Source organism: Phalaenopsis equestris, unplaced genomic scaffold (assembly GCF_001263595.1).
Source record: "Phalaenopsis equestris unplaced genomic scaffold, ASM126359v1 Scaffold000458, whole genome shotgun sequence".
In the NCBI taxonomy this organism is placed as follows: domain Eukaryota; kingdom Viridiplantae; phylum Streptophyta; class Magnoliopsida; order Asparagales; family Orchidaceae; genus Phalaenopsis; species Phalaenopsis equestris.
The window spans coordinates 23,133-41,856 of record NW_018164899.1 but is presented as its reverse complement, the minus strand read 5'-3'; the positions used below and the strand labels follow the sequence as shown (position 1 = coordinate 41,856).

Genomic DNA, 18,724 nt, shown 5'->3' with positions numbered 1-18,724 from the left:
GAGGGCGGTTGAATATTCATGATCAGTGTCAAATTCTGTTCAGGCCCAACAGAATATCCATCTAAGCTTTCATGCATTTTCACAGCAGAAAGATAAGAACTCCCTGAATTTATTGAAGGTATGCTTAACATTTGAGATATTTAACCAAGTGCACGTTTAATCATAATAGAATTCACGTTATGTCCTTAATAACACAATATTGGAACTAAAATATATTAATAAGTAAACCCTATGTTCAATGCAATGCTTTTAATGATAGCTATATTGTTCTTTAGAATAGGCTAATAAGGTTATTATTTGATTCAGAAGTATCACATTCTTTTATGATTGAGGAGATGATTAAAGTGATAAAATTGAATAATAGCTTAATGTTTGTGATATTATTGTTTGGAATGTTAAATACTACTTTTATGGAGGTCCATCAGTTATGTGAAGTTGAGCTTATAATTAATGGAAATAATTTTAATGCACAATTGACTGTGTTACCCTTAGTGAAGTTTGAAGTGACTTAGACATTGATTGTTTTGTCTAAAAACTGTCACAATTGATTATCAAAATAAATGTACCTGAAGAAGCAAATTTTAAATTTTGTAGTGATGAAGGATTGACATCCACGATAATTATTTGTTTGAAAACTTTGAAATTGTTGAATTGTGAAAATCAAATTTTTTTTTGCTCGAATAACAAATATCTCTAAGTAAACATATTGGGTGATACTATAATGGTAAAAGAATATCCAAAAAATTTTCTTGATGATTTATTAGGGTAACCACCAGTGCGAGAGATTGATTTTACTATTGAGCTCTTCACAGATTCTGAGCCTGTATTCAAGGCACTCGACAGAATCACAAGTAAAAGTTGTAGGATTTGAAAAGTTAATTGCAGTAATTGCTAGATAAGGGGTTCATCAAACCTAGCAACTCACATTGAGGAGCTCCAATATTATTCGTGAAGAAGGATAAGAGCTTTAGAACATACATTGACTACAAGTAATTGAATAAGTTCACAATTAAAAACAAATATCCACTACGGATAATTGATGACCTGCTTGATCAATTGGAAGGAGCCTATATATTTTCAAATATTAATCTACGGCCAGGGTTATCACCAGTTGAGGATTAAAGAATAAGATATGTCAAAGACGACTTCAAGGACTAGATATGAGCACTATGAATTTGGATGTCATTTGCACTGACTAATAATCTAACATTTTTCATGGATCTGATTAACAGGCTCTTCAAAAAGTTTTTGGATACTTTTGTGATTGTTTTTATAGGCGATATTATAGTGTATTGTAGTGATGAAGCCAACCATACAGATCATTTACATGTTTTACAAGTTTTAAAAAGAATATATTATATGCCAAATTTTTTAAAAATGAATTTTGGCTTAAAAGTGTAGTTTTTCTTAGGCATATTGTCAGTGGAAATGATATCTTTGTGGATTATGATAAAATCAAGGTGATGCAGATTAGCTAAAACAAACTACTATAAATGAGGTCAAAAGTTTTCTAAGTTTAACTAATTATTACAAGAAATTTGTAGATGAATTTTGTCATTGTCTAGATTGACTCAGAAGGCAGTGAAGTTTGATAGGACTGATCATTTTGAAGAGTCTTTTCAGAATCTGAATTCTTCCCTGATGACTGCTTCAATGTTGGCTACTATTTTAGGATCAGTTGAGATTCATATTTTCAGTGATACATCTTTAAAAGGTTTATGTTTGTATATTTATATAGCATAGAAAGGTCACTGCCTATGCTTTAAAGCAATTTAAGAATTGTGAAAGAAATTTTTCCACACATGATTTGGAGCTTACGGCGATTGTGTTTGCACTTAGGATATGGAGATATTATCTATATGGAGTCAGATGTAAGGTATTTACAGATCATCAGAGTTTAAAGTATATATTCACTCGGAAAAAAATAAATTTGAGGAAGAGCAGATGGTTGGAGCTCATTAAATATTATGATTTAGATATTCAGTACTATCCGAGAAAGATAAATGTGGAGGCAAATGCATTGAGTAAGAAACAAGTAATTTGAATTGTTTATTGTTTATTTACTCAGCAGAAGCAATCACTTAGAGATTTGGAGAAACTAAAACTATTTTTAATGAATTACAGTGATGATGGTATAGTTCAATTAAATAAGTTGACAGTGCAGTCCAATTTAAAATGCAAGATCGATGATTCATTAGCCAGAGATAAAAATACTAGAGTAGTGTAAGGCAGGCATTTTGGAGAAGTATGTGCTAGATCAGAATGATTTATTGAAATATAAAAGCATGGTTTATTTTCCAGATGTTGGTAATTGGAGATGAAAAATTCTAGATAAGACAAATTTATTTGGCTATATTATTCACCTAGGGAGTAATAAAATGTATTAAAATCTCAAGGAGACACTTTAGGGGCTGGGATTGAAGAGGAGAGTGGCAAAATTTGTAGCTAAGTATCTTCAGGTCAGTTAGTGTAGCAAAACATCAGTATCCTTGAGGTCCGTTATAGCCTTTACCGATTCTAAGGTAAAAAATGGAGGAGATTGCTATGAATTTTGTGATTGGATTGTCTAGGTCACGACAAAATCGTGATGTTATTTGGGTAAATTGTTGACAGATTGTCTAAGTTTTCCCTTTTTTTGCACATTAGACAAGCGTATCCAGTTGAGTGATTAGCCAAATTATATGTGGATCAAATTGTGAGATTGCATAGAATGTTAAAGTCTATTGTCTCCGACAGAGAAGAAAGATTTACTTCCAGATTGTGGAAGAAGATTCAAGAACCGTTGGGCATCAGATTGACTTTTAATACAACTTTTCACCTTCAGATAGATGGTTAGTCAGAAAGAACAATTCAAACTTTAGAGGATCTACTAAGGTTGTGTTCTTGACTTTAGTGAAAGATGGAAATCATATATACCTTTAATAACATTTAATTACAATAACGCTTATCAGGCTAACATTGAGATGACTCTATATGAAGCTTGTATGGAAGAAAGTGCAAAACACCAATATGTTTTGCTGAAGCAATGAAAGAAAGTTTATTGGATCTGGCTTAGTTGATGATATTATTGAAAATATTAAGCTGATTAGAGACAGATTAAGAGTGGTACAAGATAAACATAAATATTATGGTGTTGAGCATAGAATAGTGGAGTTTAAAATTGAAGAACTTGTATTTATCAAAGTCAGTCACTTTAAGAGTGCAAAAATTTGGAAAGAGAAAAATTGGGTCTCACATATTTAGGCCACTATGAAATTGTGGAAAAGATTGGAAATGTGACGTACAGATTAGCTCTATCAGCTCATATGCAAGGAGTGCATAATATATTTTACATTTCTTCATTTTGAAAGTATAGTGGGTGATAGCAGACTCAATAGATATACAATCTGATTATTATGTTATATAAAATAGCCAAAGGATTTTGGAATATGATGTTAAGAAGCTTCATAATAGAGAAATGTCATTTGTGAAGATTTTATTAAAGCATAGATCGGAGAATGATGGTACTTGGGATACAATTTCCCATATGCAAGAAAGATGTCCATATCTTTTCATTTGAGGTATATTTTTGTATTGAATGTTTTCAAAAAAGATTGTAATAGTTGTCCGTTAAATAAATAAAATAAATAAATATTAATAAATATAAATCCTAATAATAATAATAATATAATAATCAAATATGGGCATCTCTACAATTTTGACATAATAGTCGTATAACCTCTTCGAACGAATCGACAGAGAGAGTGAGAGAAAAAACAAGAAGATACAGAGTGGGAAAGAAAAAATAAGATGGAAAAAGGAAAAAAGAGGAAGAAGATAGAGAAGGAAAGATGTCGCTGATTGCGGGCATGGGAGTCTTCAAAGCTTGCTTAGCCGAAGGAGAAGGCGACGTCGTGCCCTAACTGAAAGAAGGACACTCTACGTGCTCGCGTGCAGAGGAAATAGAACTCGAGCCCTAGCAAAGGAGAAGAGACTCTATGTGCTCGCGTGCAGAGGAAAAGGAGGAGAAGGCTCGTGCGTACGGGTGGGAGTCTAGACTCACATGTCGAGGTAGAGGAGAAAGAAGAAAAAGGCACGTGTGTTGTGCTAAGTCGAGCTGAGATCGAAGGAAGAGAAGGGGAAGTTTAGCCTTACATGCATTTAAAAGAGGATGTAGGCGGCTTGCACGTGAGAGGCAGAGTCGAATCTCTAATCATGAGGCTGAAGAGAAAGGTATATTAGGGTTTTATTAGGTAATTTAATGAATTTTAAAATGTTGTGTACTTGATTAATGTTAATAGACAGTTTGATTGAATCAGGACTCGAGATATATAAATTTCAGCTTGGAGGGAGATCCATCCAAGAAGATGATAAGGTAATTGTTAATGTTATTATTGTTATTAGAATAAATGATATAATTAGTTAAATGAATATTATTAAATTTTATTCAATTAGGATGTGTGGAAGAAGGCTATTCCTTTTTAGATTGGTAAAAGATTGATGATATAGTGAAGTAGAGACATAAACTTTACGGAGTTCGCTTAAAGGTTAATGTGAGTAATTATTTTATTGTATGTATTAAATTATAGTTTTTTAAATAGAAAATTGCATTATTGATTTATATATCTGCTTTTATAATCAGAGACATGTGAAATAAGGAAATATTGAAATGAATAAAGTGAAAATAAAAAAAGAAAAATAGTGGTTTAAATAATCTTAAATGAAATGTAAATGTTTACATCAATCTTAATTACTCTCAACTGGTACTGACAGAAAATACGATGTACGCGTGCATGAAAAAAAAAATGTAAATAGTAAAGGTGTACCTTCGGGTGCGGGTGCAAATTTTTAAGGGTACCTATGAATACAATTTTAAAAATATCAAGTATGACGGCAATCCTTATACAACTTTTTAAAGAGGATAAAAATGGTAATTGCTTAAGCTCAAATGGGAAGGGTTCAATTTAAAATGAAAGCTTACAATTTTATTAAGTAATGAACTACATTTTTTTGGTTATTTATGCATAGCATTTCTATATGAATTTTATGCATAATAAGATTGTAATTGTTCACTAAGTCATGAAAACTTACTATTGATTTTAATTATTTCTTTTAGGAAAAATTGTACATTGATATGTCTGACATGAGAAATGTAATTTATAAAAAGGGACTACAGCTGAAAGGTATTATGTTGTGATTTGATTGCACTTTTCCTTTTGTACTATTTTCTCCTGGGTAGTGAGATGTTATATGTTTAATGAAAGATTGTCTGTAGATTTTGTCGTTCTTTCTAGATGTTTTAATTCCTATATAGTGTACTTCATAATTTTATAGTGGCTTTTTTATATATTAGAAGTCATAAAAATCTATGGAAAGTAAATTAAAAGTTAATATCATCCAACCGTGGTTCCTAACTTAATTAAATGCTAAGTTATCACGCCCAATTGTGACACCATCGTTCGACTTTTTGTACTTTGAACTTCAAAAGCGTGAACAGTTATGGCATCTAGTGGGACATGCATACAGGAACTTTATATTAATTAAGCTTAATTAATCTTTGTTAATAATATTAATAATTACTAAAAATCTTTTAAAGTCAACAATATGATATTTGGTTTTTTTAACACTAATAATATTCTTAAGCTGCGGCGTTTGTCTAGAATCTTGTTTATTTCAAAGAGGAAAAAAAATGTTTGCCTTTTACTTTGCAACTACAATTTGCTTCAACTTGTTCTAACTTTCGAAAGGACAAATGCAACAAGAAGATGCTTGCTATAGGAGTAAAGATGGTATCATTTTACTATAAAATCTGCTCCGAAATAACAGAGTATAACCTGCCGCACGCAACAACAATGTCATCAAAATGAACTCCACCAAAACTGCACTTAGTTTGTTGTTCTATCTCCCGTATTGCTTCAATGTAGCCCCTGAAAGAAAGAGAACCAATAAATCATCAACGGATAACATTGACACTACAAACAAGCCATGTAATACTAAAAAATCTTGAAAGAATATGATGAATAGGACATAAGACCATCACAATTAATATGCTGAAAAAAACATCAACTCTGAATATTTTTTGCTCGACAAATTTAGTCCATTTTTAGCTATGGTTGGCAGACAAAACTCAATAAGGGGAATAAAAAAAATCAATATAAGAGGAATCTGAGTCTATAATACTGGATTTGGGAAGGAAATAATTGGTTGGAAGGTAGAGCATAGAAGAGTAGGCTGTTGGCAATAGTTGGGAATGGAGGTTGGTGAAGGGTAGTAGTTGGTAAATGCAGAAAGCACCTGCATCTAATATCACACAAGCAGCAACATATACTAGGAGGGAGACACAAGTAGACTGCTATTTGTTCCGGCAATTGCTGCAAGCAAAAGCCTACTAAGGTGGCATATGTTGGGAGCGTCCCTAAATTGATCAGCCGAACCTTGCTATGCCCATAATTAACTACCCAAATGGATCATATAGCAAGCTTTTAGAAATCTAGTAAATACTCTGACAAGAAAATGGAAAATGTAAAATCATCAGCTGTATATTACGAAAATAGAAAATGTGACAGCACAACTCTTGATTAACTCCTGATATATAAATCCAAACTACTGTTTCTTAAATGTAATCCACTAGGCCCAGCTATCACAGTTTTATGCTAAACATTATATTGCTACAAACAACTCATTGTACAGCAAATTCACCCAAAAAGGAATCTCAATAGGACTAAAAAATAACAAACCCAGAGAGAGTTTAGAAAGAATTCCCTGCCAATTCAATGTTGCTAGAAACTCGTTGATTCTAGAATAATATCAGATTAGTTGGTTAGAACAATCTCAGTGAACTCTTTTCCAATCAGATCAAACAACAAGATTCAAAATGACGCATGTTGCCCCAGGAAAAATTCATTCAAACTTCAAACTGAAGCAGATCAGCCAAAATTCCCTATTCTAATAGAATTTATTAAACCTAAAAGTTTAAAAGTTGAGTTTAGAGAATTTGAGAAATTAACGTAGTGCCTTACTTCCAAACTCATACAGCACATGCAACAACTAAAGCACTTGCTTGTTTGTTTCCGTTCATTCACCAATTGCTAAGTTTTCTACTCTTTTCGAAAGGTTTTCATTATCTCAATCGTTTCTCTCCAGAAATCCAATTTATATTAACCTTCATCAGCTAGGAACAACAAAAACTAGATATGTTGCTTGTCACTGAGTCATCATCATTGTCCAGTATCCTATCTATATCATTCCCTAACTAAGGTGCGCCTCTTTCCAGTGTGTTAGATAACTGGTCATTCCTAAAGGTGCAGCTTGAGGTTCTTCAAACATTGTGGAGGTCGTGTTGATTGTGGCTTACACTTTGGTTTAATGAAGATAATTAGGATTATTTTTCTTTTTCTCTCTCTTTTTTTCCTCTTTTTTTTTTAAGTGCTCCAATTTAAGTTATAATCTAGGATTATCCAAAAAATAAAAAATATTTAGATTTGACGAAGTATTAACGTAAAGCATTAGGTCCAAATAATATGTTTCCAAAGACTGACTGAATAGCATATTAAATGATTGAAGATGAGGAATTCTTAACTCATGACATCAAAGAAGCTAAAAATAATGACAGTTATAATCGAGCTAAGCTAATGAGACAATTATAAGAGTAATGTAACAAAGACAAGCAAAAAATTTTAATTATTATTATTATTTTTTAGTAAAGCTGTTAATGAGTTTTTTAATAAAACCAGAATTTTATAGCAATCAAATGATAGAAGCACAAAAGAGCAATTAACAATAATTGCTAGAGAAAAAAAGAAAAAATTACACCAATCATAAAAATGAAGAACATGAACTAAATTATTAGATACATGAAAATTACAAAATAGATCATTTATCTCCTTGGAGTCAAACGAAGATAGGGGAATGACGATAGATATTTTTCATTCCTGCGTCGCCCGGTAACTATGAGCTAAAACATTTTACTCACTAACGAGTCAATACTGTGAGTAATCCATCTAAAGCATACTATTAAAAGGTATGAATATCATCAATGTGATCACAACTTTAGGGAGTTCGAAGCTCTGTTGTAAGTAATGGATCTAGATTAATGAAAAGATAAGGGGTGAAGAAGCAGCTGCTACTACTACATGACAAGGAGGAGAAAGATCTTCGACACTAAAAGAATGCTGATCCCACATCCTAATTGTAGACTTAGTCTGATTAAATTGCTTCCAAGTTGATGTTAGGTTGACTTTACTCCTGTGGAATGACCACTTGTGTTTGAGAAATTAACTCCTTAATTCTAAATGTGCCTTTAAGCAATCAGCAAAACTATAACAAAAACTTTTCTGGATGAACAATAGGCTGGGATGCTTTCAAATTCTACTTTTTGCCAATATCCACAAGCAAGTGAGCCAATCCATATTTCTTCCAAATGAGAAGATCAAGCTCAACTAGCATATGGTCAACCTAAGATTTTGAAAAATGAGCAATAGCATTATCTACTTGTAAGGGTTTGCCAAATATTAATCTTAATGAATACAATGATAATTGGTTGAAATAATGAAGCCGAAGGCAAGAAAAAGATATCCAAATTATAGTAATTAATGTTTCCTCTGAAGAGTCAAAGAGAAGTGACTATATAGCATACGCGTTGGAATAATATAATAGGTTCATCAAGAAAAAGCCTAGTGCAATTAGCTTCTGATGTTAACTTAATTATGATAAGATGAGAATCCACAAGCCCAACATACTAGGTGCCAACCAATTTTACATCTGACAAAAGTTACAGATGATTTTCATATTAGAACAACCCAAAGAAAATTTACTCATAATAGAAAAGGCAAAGAGATTTAACATGCTCGATGATCTCATCTTCTGAAAAGCTAAGAGCAAATTTATCTTTTAATGTGGAAGAACGTTGGGTTTGCATCCCGATTGAAGAGAGTGGAGAAAAGATTGGTAGGTGGGGATGAATGATTAGCACACCAACAACATGAGCATGTTGGATAATGGGAGGTCTTAGGGTTATTGGGAGATGGCCTAATATGGATCTCAACTTCAACCCTGGGAAAGGCAAAAGAAGGGAGGAAACAAAAAAGTAGAAGCATCAACAACAAAGGAGATTGATTTAAGTTGGAAAATGGGACGGGAGGCAAAGCATCAATTGGAAATGAAAGGAGAGAGCATGGCAAGAAAAAAATGAGGTGGACCAAAAATTCACCAAATGTGAAATAAGAGGCTGCATTCAAGTGACCATAACAGAGCAGAGGCGTGGGATTCTCTCGATCACAAGCAGAAATAGTGCAGAGCAGTTGTGCAAGCAATTATGTTGGATAACGATGTAATAAGTGAAATTTTAAACAATAAATAAATAGATTTTAGTTAGAGGAGAAGCACCCCCATCACAAGAAGCTTAGTGCACGCATCTTTCACACTTCCCCTAACGAGCGAGATGTTGTGCCCTAGCCAATCATTTTGAGGAGAAGGAAGATGAGAGGATGGAGAAGGAAGCAACGATATTGAAGAAGGAGAGGAAAGATATCAAGAGAGTTGTCGTGTGCATCTCTCTTACCTGAGATTAGACGTCGAGCCCTAGACGAAGGAGGAGAAGCCTCGTGAGCGTAGGAGGACAAACAGCTTTGGCGTCGTGCTGGCGTGCAGAGGAAGAGGAAGGAGGATGGGACATCGTGCGTGTGTGGTGTTGGATTGAGTCCTGACCGAAGAGGAAGGAAGGATTTCGAACGGCTTTGACGTTGTGCTCGCATGCAAAGGAAGATGAATGACTCGGCGTGAAGGTGTGAGCAGAGAAGGAGAGAATCGAGCCTCGCGGTCGAACCATAGCCAGAGGAGGAGAAGGAGGAGGAGGAGGAAGTGTGTGGTTCTATTGAGAGGAAGGAAAGTCGAAGTCCAAGGTAAGGCACATGCGTATAAGCCTCATTCGTGTAAACCAAAACATATAAAGGTGAGTTAAATATTTTCATTAAGTTATTCAATAAATTTTATGAGAATATAGATATGCGAGTGTGAGTTTATTTAATTAATGTTACTACAAAGTTTAATTGTGCTAAGATCGAAGCTATTAAGTCCCGAATTTGTAGCAGTAAGGAGATGCGAACTTCTTATACAAGGGGAGAGGAAGAATCATAGGTGTGAAGTGGAGAGCCAAGCTCTAATTTATGTGGCCAAAGACAAAGATAAGTTAGGATTTTATGATGTTAATTTTTTGAATTGAAATAATCGTTTAATTATTAAATATTGATAATAAGTTTAACTTAATCATATATTGAAGAAGGAATATTAGATGGTAAATCAAATAGAATTGTAAGGGAGAAAAAGAGAAATCTTATTGAAGAAAGCAAACCAAACCTTTTAAACTAAGGACTTATATACTTATTTATATGTGTCATTTTTAATTATATTTCGTTGGATAGATTTCATGAGTAGAACTAGTAAGAATTTTCGATTCAAAAGCAATTTAAAAGAAAAATTTTTAAATAAATTAGATATATTTAAGTCTTTTTTAAATGAAATTCTTATAATTATATGCACGTTTAACTGATATAGGTGGTAATTAAGGAAGTAAAGTGAATGAATAAGCTTTTATAAAAAACTTTAAGCAAATGAATAATTTTTTTCTTTTTTTCTTAATGAATAATTACATTATTGCTTCATGTACTGGATTTTATAATCTAAGGTATATTGTGAAAGAAAGAATTATTGAAATGAATGAAGTGAAAATTGAAAAGGAAAAATGGTGATTTCAATGACTTAAAATGAATGTAATTAAAATAAATGAAATGTAAAGACTTAGGTCAATCAGGATTGCCCCCAAATAGTACTGGCAGAGAATGCGATGCAACCATGCACGATAAAAAAATGAAACCGGTAAATGTGCACTTCTGGGTGCAAATATTTTAGGATACCTATGGAAAAAAACTTTGAGGATAGTTTCAAGCATGGCGGTAATCATGATAACTCTTAAAGAGGTTAAAATAGGTAAATACTTCAATTGAAATAAGAGTGGATAAATTTAAAACGAAATCTTACAGTTTTATAAAGTAATGAACGACAACTCTTTTGATCATTCATACATAATATTTGCATATGAATTTAATGTGAATTAAGGTTATAATTGGTCACTAAGTCATTAAAACTTACGATTGAACAATAATTTTTTTCAGAAAAAGTAATAGGTTGATATGTCTGATAGAAAAGATTTAGTTTATAAGATGAGAACTACTGCTGATAGGTAATATAATTGTAATTTTTTTGTATCATTTTCTTTTGGATGGTGATACACTATTATATTCTGATTTGAGACGTTTGTAGACATTATTGATATTATTTTAAATTTTGATTTTTGAATGAAATTCTTTGATGTTTTTTAGTCACTTTTATATATTAGAAGCTTCTTAAAAATATATATGGAAAGTAAATTAAATGTTAATAATGTCCAACTGCATCCTAACTTAATTAATTCTAAGCTATCAGACCCCAACAAAATTGCATACGAGAAAGATCCCTCAGAGATAGTTGGCACAAATAAAACAAAGGACCGAGTCATACACAAAGAATCATGTTAATATCAAAGAGTAACTCAATTTTATAATAAGATCTATTATGGGCTTGATTTTTGTTAAAAAAAGAGTCATCGACTAGTATAAAGAGTAATAAAAAAAACATAACCAGATTATTATTTAAAATAAAATGTCAAATGATAGAAAACCATTAGAATGCATTAGTGGGCAATAAGGAAAAAAAGTATGTTACAAAAATAAGTTGACCATATGAAAGATATGCATAATAGATCAATGCCTAGCATCTTAAGCAGGTAGGAGCAACCACAAAAATTTTAGTATGTTGCATCAAGAATCAATAGTAATACCATAGCTTTTGTAACGGCTATGAAAATTCTTAAAAACGATATTCAACATGAGTTACTTTGAGCTGCATATTGATCTCCTTTCCAAGGCCTGATAAAAGAAAACCCCATCCAATTTGAATTTACGATCATATAAAACACATGATTGCTTAGATATTTTTTTATGCTTTATTAAAATAGTATGTCCATAAACATGTTCAGTAACAAGCAGAATAATAAATGATATACACCACCTCGAGACGAGTTATAATCAGAGCACCTTCTCAACATTGGATACAACCCTAGGAGGGGAACACAGGACGTCGGAGACTGTCCCGAGAGAAATCTTAAGCAAAAACTATAAACTAAAAACAGGAATCACATATAGAAGCCATTGATTAATAGGATTGGATTCCTTTTATGGAAAGGATGCACCAATTCCTCGTGGGAGAGTCGGTCGGCCCTTTCAAGTCTGGACTAATTTGATTCAAATGAAGGACATCGTGGGAGAAGCCCACGGCTCCCTCCACGCCGCACCCGTGACGTTATTTGCACGCCCAACAACAGTCTCTTGGGATTAGGGTAGCTCCGAACTTATTTGTCAAAACTTCTATATATATGTTGAAAATAACAAAGCTGTTATAATCTCCTAATGTTGAGGGGTCTTCGACTGTAGTCCGAGAAGCACTTGAATCCCACTGGAGACTGCACTATCCCCCAAAGCACCGAAGGTGTTTTTCTCATTTACGAACAAACATTCATACCCTACTGAACTGAACAGGAATTTCGTGTAAAGTGTTTTCTGTTGAATTCTCCAAAATCAACTCAAGGTTGGTTCAACCCGATTTGAAGTGATAGTAGTCGAAATCTCCCCGAATTGTGGTAGCTTCGACGGTAAGCTGTCAATCAAAATGTCCTGTGTTTACAATCAACTCTTTTGTCTCGGGGTCCTCTATCATCACCAAGACGGATCCTCACGATACTTTTCCATTGGCAAGGACACCTTTAATCTCAAACTCCACAGAAAATAGAACGGTTATACGTTTTCCATCTTCGGTGAATGAGTAAAAGTATTTGTACCCATCATGTTGAGTCTTATGATCATATTGTCGCAATCTCCATAGGAAAAGGTGGAAGGCGTCCGTGAGCACCACATCGCGTCAAACCTGATCATGCAGCTAACTTTCAATCGAAAAATCCATGAGACACCTCTTGCCAATGTTGAACTTGTTCTCTTTTTCAACCATATCAGGGAATATGGTTGGGAATATCTTCAAGTCATGATGTTCTTCATGCTAACTCCATTGATGATGATGTTGCATACCTTTTCTTTTACATTGCAAAAAGTGTAGAATATATTGTGGCGAAGCCACTGTTGCTCCCTCGATGTCTTTGACTGAAGAACTCGTCAAAACACAAGCATCTCGCTTTCATCTGAAGGAAGCTGATACTCTTCACCTTTGCTTTCTCCTCACCAAATTCCTCCATTGCACCCCACTCGATAAAGGCCCACTAGGCTCATCAGGCAACCAGAAGCATTTTCTGGTTGGGACTATAGTGGGGGTGCTACTCTTCTCATGCTTCTTCTCACCCTTAGTGGCTCTTTCCTTATCTTGACTAGTCTTGTCAACTCCCTAAGGTGCACTCCTGTTAATGTCTCCAAGTGCAAGTGGTTGTTTGAAGTGTGGTGGTTTTCTGCTCTGTTTATGTTGTCTCTATACCTTCAATGCTAAGGTTGGACATCTCCCAGTGACCAATAAGGCTACAGTCGAAAAAGATTATTGATAATTGGCTTTAGACCTCTTAAATATCTGGCTATAGTATTTCTCTGGATCGATCAACTTACGTTTCATATGAAGCTGCTCAAACTGTGTCGTGAACTCCTCCACTGATAGGTCTCTCAATTGTTGGTGATGGAGCCTCAGAAATATACCATGACAGTAGTGAAGAGGTAAGCATTACCTCTGCATCTCCTTCCTCATCTTCTCCCATCTGGTAACCTTGTTAATTCCTTCTCTTTCTTTGCCTCTGCACATTTTTAACATACAATAACATACAAAGAAGCGTTATTTTCAATTTGATAGACGCATCCTTCACCCTCCTGTCTTTCAGCACCTTTTTGTACTCATCTGGATCCATCCCTTCTTTGAACTTCGATAGATCCATTTTCAGTCCAAAACCCCTATCTTTCATATGTTGCCTCCTCTCTCGAACTCCTGTGATAATGAATTCCGAAGTGTCGTGGTCTATCCTCGTCACTAAAGTCCTCCATATGAAAGGGATTTAAATTCTCTTCTATTTCTCCTATTTGATTCTCTATATCACGATTGAGGGCAATTTTCCCTTGGGTTCTATCAATAATCCCCGCAAGCCTTTGTTGAAGCCAACAAATTTCTTGTCGTATGTCTTCCCGGGTAAGTTCCAACATATAAGATTTATAAAGGTAATTCCTAGCCATTATAACTTATTATTAGTTTTTATTCCCTCGTTATTTCTTTCATATTTTTTTTTATTCTGCTTTATTTCCTTACTTTTTTTTTCTGCTTTTATTTCTTTCCTTTATTTTGTCCATTTTGGGTTTCAATACCCATCTTTCTATCAATAATATTATATTGTTCTAGTTACAAATTCAAAATGGTATCAGAGCCATGACACTAACCCTGAAGGTTCCAACCTAGCCGTCAGCCACCTGCAGGTCTTCTTCTGCAGAATTCTTGTCGGTTGTCACCGGTAGTTGACCTATGCAACCCTTACAGTCGACCCATGTCTCTTCATGTCGATGAACCTTACTATCGTTGATCCCGACATCCCTTCCAGCCGGCCCATGTCTCTTCCTGCCGCTGAAGCTTACTACCCGATTGTTTTTCCTTCCAACCGTTGATCTCAGTAGCTTCTCTAAGCCAGCCTTTCGACATGCCTTCCTACCTTTTATTATAACGTGAGGCTATCCTGCACATCCTTCCAAGCAGTTGTTTTTTCTTAGTTGTCGGCTATCCTTATACCTTACTGTTGATTCTAGAAGTTCTTTTTTTTTCACCATTGGTCATCCCTCACGCCAGCCTTCCTTTCCTCGACGCTTGTATTCCTTCAACCGAATCGTCCGTCTTGATCTCAAATAGTGCTCAACCCTCATCTATGTCATCTCGGACAGGTCACTCCACTTGTGATTACTGTCACAAACCCATCACACCTGGGACAAGCGTTGGAAACTTCACGGTAAGCCGGCATAAACACCTTCGGCCAAATCCTCTGCTACCAAGGAGTTCATGGAGACATCCGAGCCTACAACGACTCAACTGACTCCTACCTGAAAGATCCTAAAATCCTCTGAATCCCTAAAAAACCAGATAGAGCAATTGATCAAGCTCATTGGAGCCAATCAAGTATCTGCGGCTCCATCAATCTCCCACATCCGATAATGTACTCTACCTATAACCCTCCATTTATTCCTCCTCTATTCTATGGATTATTGATTCAAGTGTCACGAATCATATGATTGGATGCTCACAAGTTTTCTCGACTTACTCTCCGTGCACTAGAAAAAATACAATCAAAATTGTCTATGATTCCTGTAATTTTATTGTTGGTAAAAGATTGATTGTATTAACGACCCGTTTAACTCTGCAGTCTGTTTTACATGTTCTTCTGTTACAATATAATTTGTTATATATTAGCTAGTCGACAAATGATATTTATTATGTTGTTAGTTTCTCTTCTAATGGTTGTGTTTTTTAGGATCATTGTTCGGAAATAATGATTAAAACTGCTAAGAGGGTAGTTGGACTCTACTACTTTTAAATGAAGAGTACAGGAAGTGAGGACACGTCACTCAGGAGTTGTAGCTTATCTCAAATCATTGAATGTCTCATTATGTTGTTGCATTGTCGTTTAGGTCATCCTAGTTTTCAAAATTTAAATATCTTTATCTTTTGAAGTTTTTTAATAAAAATCTTTCAAACTTCAATTGTGAGACATGACAGTTAACCAAACATTATCGGGTCTATTATTCACGTCATACTTACACACTTCCGCTCTCTTTTCTCTCATTCACAGTCAGATATAGGGACCTTCTCGCACTTCTAGCTACACCAATAAATAATAGTTCTTGACCTTGATTGATAAACACACTTGAATGACATAGGTCAACATTTTAAAAGACAAATTAGAAGTTGTTGTCACCTTCCAAAATTTCTACACATTTGTTTTAACTCAATTCAAAACTCCTATTCAGGTCCTTCAAACCGACAATGACCGTGAGTTTTTCAACTCTATTTTGAGGTGAATTCTTGGTAAGTAATGACATTCTTCACCATAGCTCGTGCATGGATACTCCTCAACAAAATGGGATAGCCAAAAGGAAAAACTGTCACCTCCTCAACGTTGCTCACTCGATCATGTTTCAATTCAATGTCCCAAAATGATTTTGGAACAATGTCATTTTGGCCCACTCATTTCATAAATAATCCCCTCTAAAATTCACAAGTTTTTAACTCCGTTAGTTGTCCTAATGTCATGCTTCCCTACCAATCGGGTTTTCTACACACCAGATTCCAAGCTTTTTGGGTGCATGATCTATGTTCGGAGCACTATCCCCACTCGAAGTAAACTTGATCTCGGATACATAAAATGTATCTTTCTACGGTACGCCGCAACTCAAAAGAGTCATGGGTGCTTTAATCCTGCCACATACAAAATCTAAGTGCAGACTGATGTCTCCTTCTTTGAAAGTGTTCCCTATTTTTCTAGCTTGGCCTCGAATAAGGGAGAGCTTGAGTTTTTTGACATTGTCCCTTATCCTACTCCTAAGGATGTTCCCTCAATTGTTCCTATCACTGAGGAGTCTTCTGTTCCGTTGAGTGCACCATTTTCTCCACCCACTGTCCGTGTCTACAATTGGCGCACCCGTCCCAATCCTCCTATTCTAGAGCTCGTTACCTTCTTACAGAATCTTGACTCCACTCTAGGCGACATACTCAGCACGACCCCTCCTCTGAATAAGAAGGTGAGTTCTCTAAGTAAGGTACGCAATCAGACATTCGCTACTGCACTGATGGACTATCAGATCCCTAATACTATTGAAGTTGCTCTTCTTAATCCAGCCTGAAAAACGACAGTAATGGAGGATGAATGCCCTTCAGCACAATCATACGTGAGACATCATGGATCTTCCTCGAGGTAAGAAAGTTGTAGGGTACTGATGGATTTTCAGCACCAAGTTCAACTCTGATGGATCCTTTGAATGCAACAAAGCACGATTGGTTATCAAAGGGTACTCACAGACCTATGAATTTGACTAAAAGGAGATATTTACGCTGATGGCTAAGTTAAACACTATTCGGATCCTGTTGTCACTTATTGTGAATCTGAATTGACCTTTATTCTAGCTAGATGTCAAGAATGCATTCTTAAATGGAGGGCTTACAGAAGAGGTGTACATCTCTCTCCCTCCTGACTTTGACTTTACTGCCACTAGAGGGCAAGTATGCAGGCAACAAAAGTCCCTGCAGTCCCCAATGGCCTAGTTTAGCGAGTTCACAAAGGTGGTAGTGGGCCATTATTTTACTCAAAATCAATCAGATCACAGCCTCTTCTTCGGACATTCCTCCAATGGTCGAGTAGTTATTCTTATTGTCTATGTTGACAATATTGTGTTTAACGGTAACGATCTCTCAACTTAGAGTCCTTAAAAGACATTCTTGTTATGTCCTTTTAAATGAAGGACTTGAAATCTCTCTGGTACTTCTTAGGCATGGAATTTGCTCGGTCATCACGTGGCATTTGCCTGTCTCAGAGCAAATACGTGATTGATCTCTTGATAGAGAACAATCTTCTTTTGTGCAAACCTATTGCTATTTCTATGGATCCCAATGAAAAATTATCTGACATTCCTAATGTTGTGTCTATCAACAAGGCTCATTACCAACATCTTGTAAGAAAACTCATCTACCGCGTCCATACTCACCCTGACATATGTCATGAGTTAGTATAGTGAGTTAATTCATGCATGACCCATATAAGCACCATCGATAAGCTGTCTACCGGATTCTCAACTATTTAAAAGGTACACCAAGTTCAGGTTTGTTTTTCTCCCGTCACCTCTCGGTCCATTGCTGTTTATACAGATTTTGATTGGGTCGGATCAGTTCATGATCGATGTTCCAACTCGGGATTGCTAATTTGTATGGGCAATCTTATCATGTGAAAAAACAAAAAATTATCTGTAGTTGCACAAAGCAGTGCTGAAGCTGAATTTCGGTTCATGTCCGTGGGAATATGTGAAGCTCTCTGGTTACGGATCATACTTTGCGAACCCTGTATGCCAACATCTGTTTCGCTACAACTATTCTATGATAATATGACCGCAATCAGCTTGCTAACAATCCAGTCCAGCATGATCGTACCAAGCATGTGGTGATTGACAGACACTTCATTAGATAAAGAATTGAGTTTCAGAAAATTTGCATTCCTTTTGTGCCCTCTAGTGGTCAACTAGCGAGCATCCTCACTAATAATCTTCCTCATCCTTCGTTCGATGACTTCGAATCCAAGTTGAACATGACAGATATCTATGCTTCAACTTGAGGGGGATTATTACATTTATAACGACAATTCCTAGCCGTTATTGCTTATTATTAGCTTTTATTCACTCGTTATTTATTTCCTATTTGTTTTATTCAAGTTATTTCATTCATATTTGTTTTATTCTTTTTTATTTTTTTCTTTTATTGTGTCCATTGTAATTGGTTTAAATACCCCTCCTATCAATAATATTATGTTGTTCTAGTTATAAATTCAACACAAAATATGATTCATTGGTGGCATGATTAAAGTTTGGATAGGAGGCAATCAAAGAGAGTTTAGAACAGGGAATAGAAAGATTTTTTTTTGGGCGGGGCG

The 18,724-nt window shown here is 35.0% G+C and overlaps 1 protein-coding gene across 2 annotated transcripts in view; it reads right to left on the bottom strand.

Moving 5' to 3' along the window:
- Positions 1–18,724, bottom strand: part of LOC110027872 (putative D-cysteine desulfhydrase 1, mitochondrial) — a 68,357-nt gene that overhangs the window by 35,135 nt on the left and 14,498 nt on the right. For both annotated transcript variants that reach the window (XR_002294383.1, XM_020729490.1), the window contains exon 6: positions 5,814–5,906. Coding sequence is in view for 1 of the 2 variants with exons in the window: in XM_020729490.1 (XP_020585149.1) it covers positions 5,814–5,906 (93 nt within the window). In the remaining variant the exon portion in view is untranslated. The remainder of the gene's footprint in view (positions 1–5,813; positions 5,907–18,724) is intronic.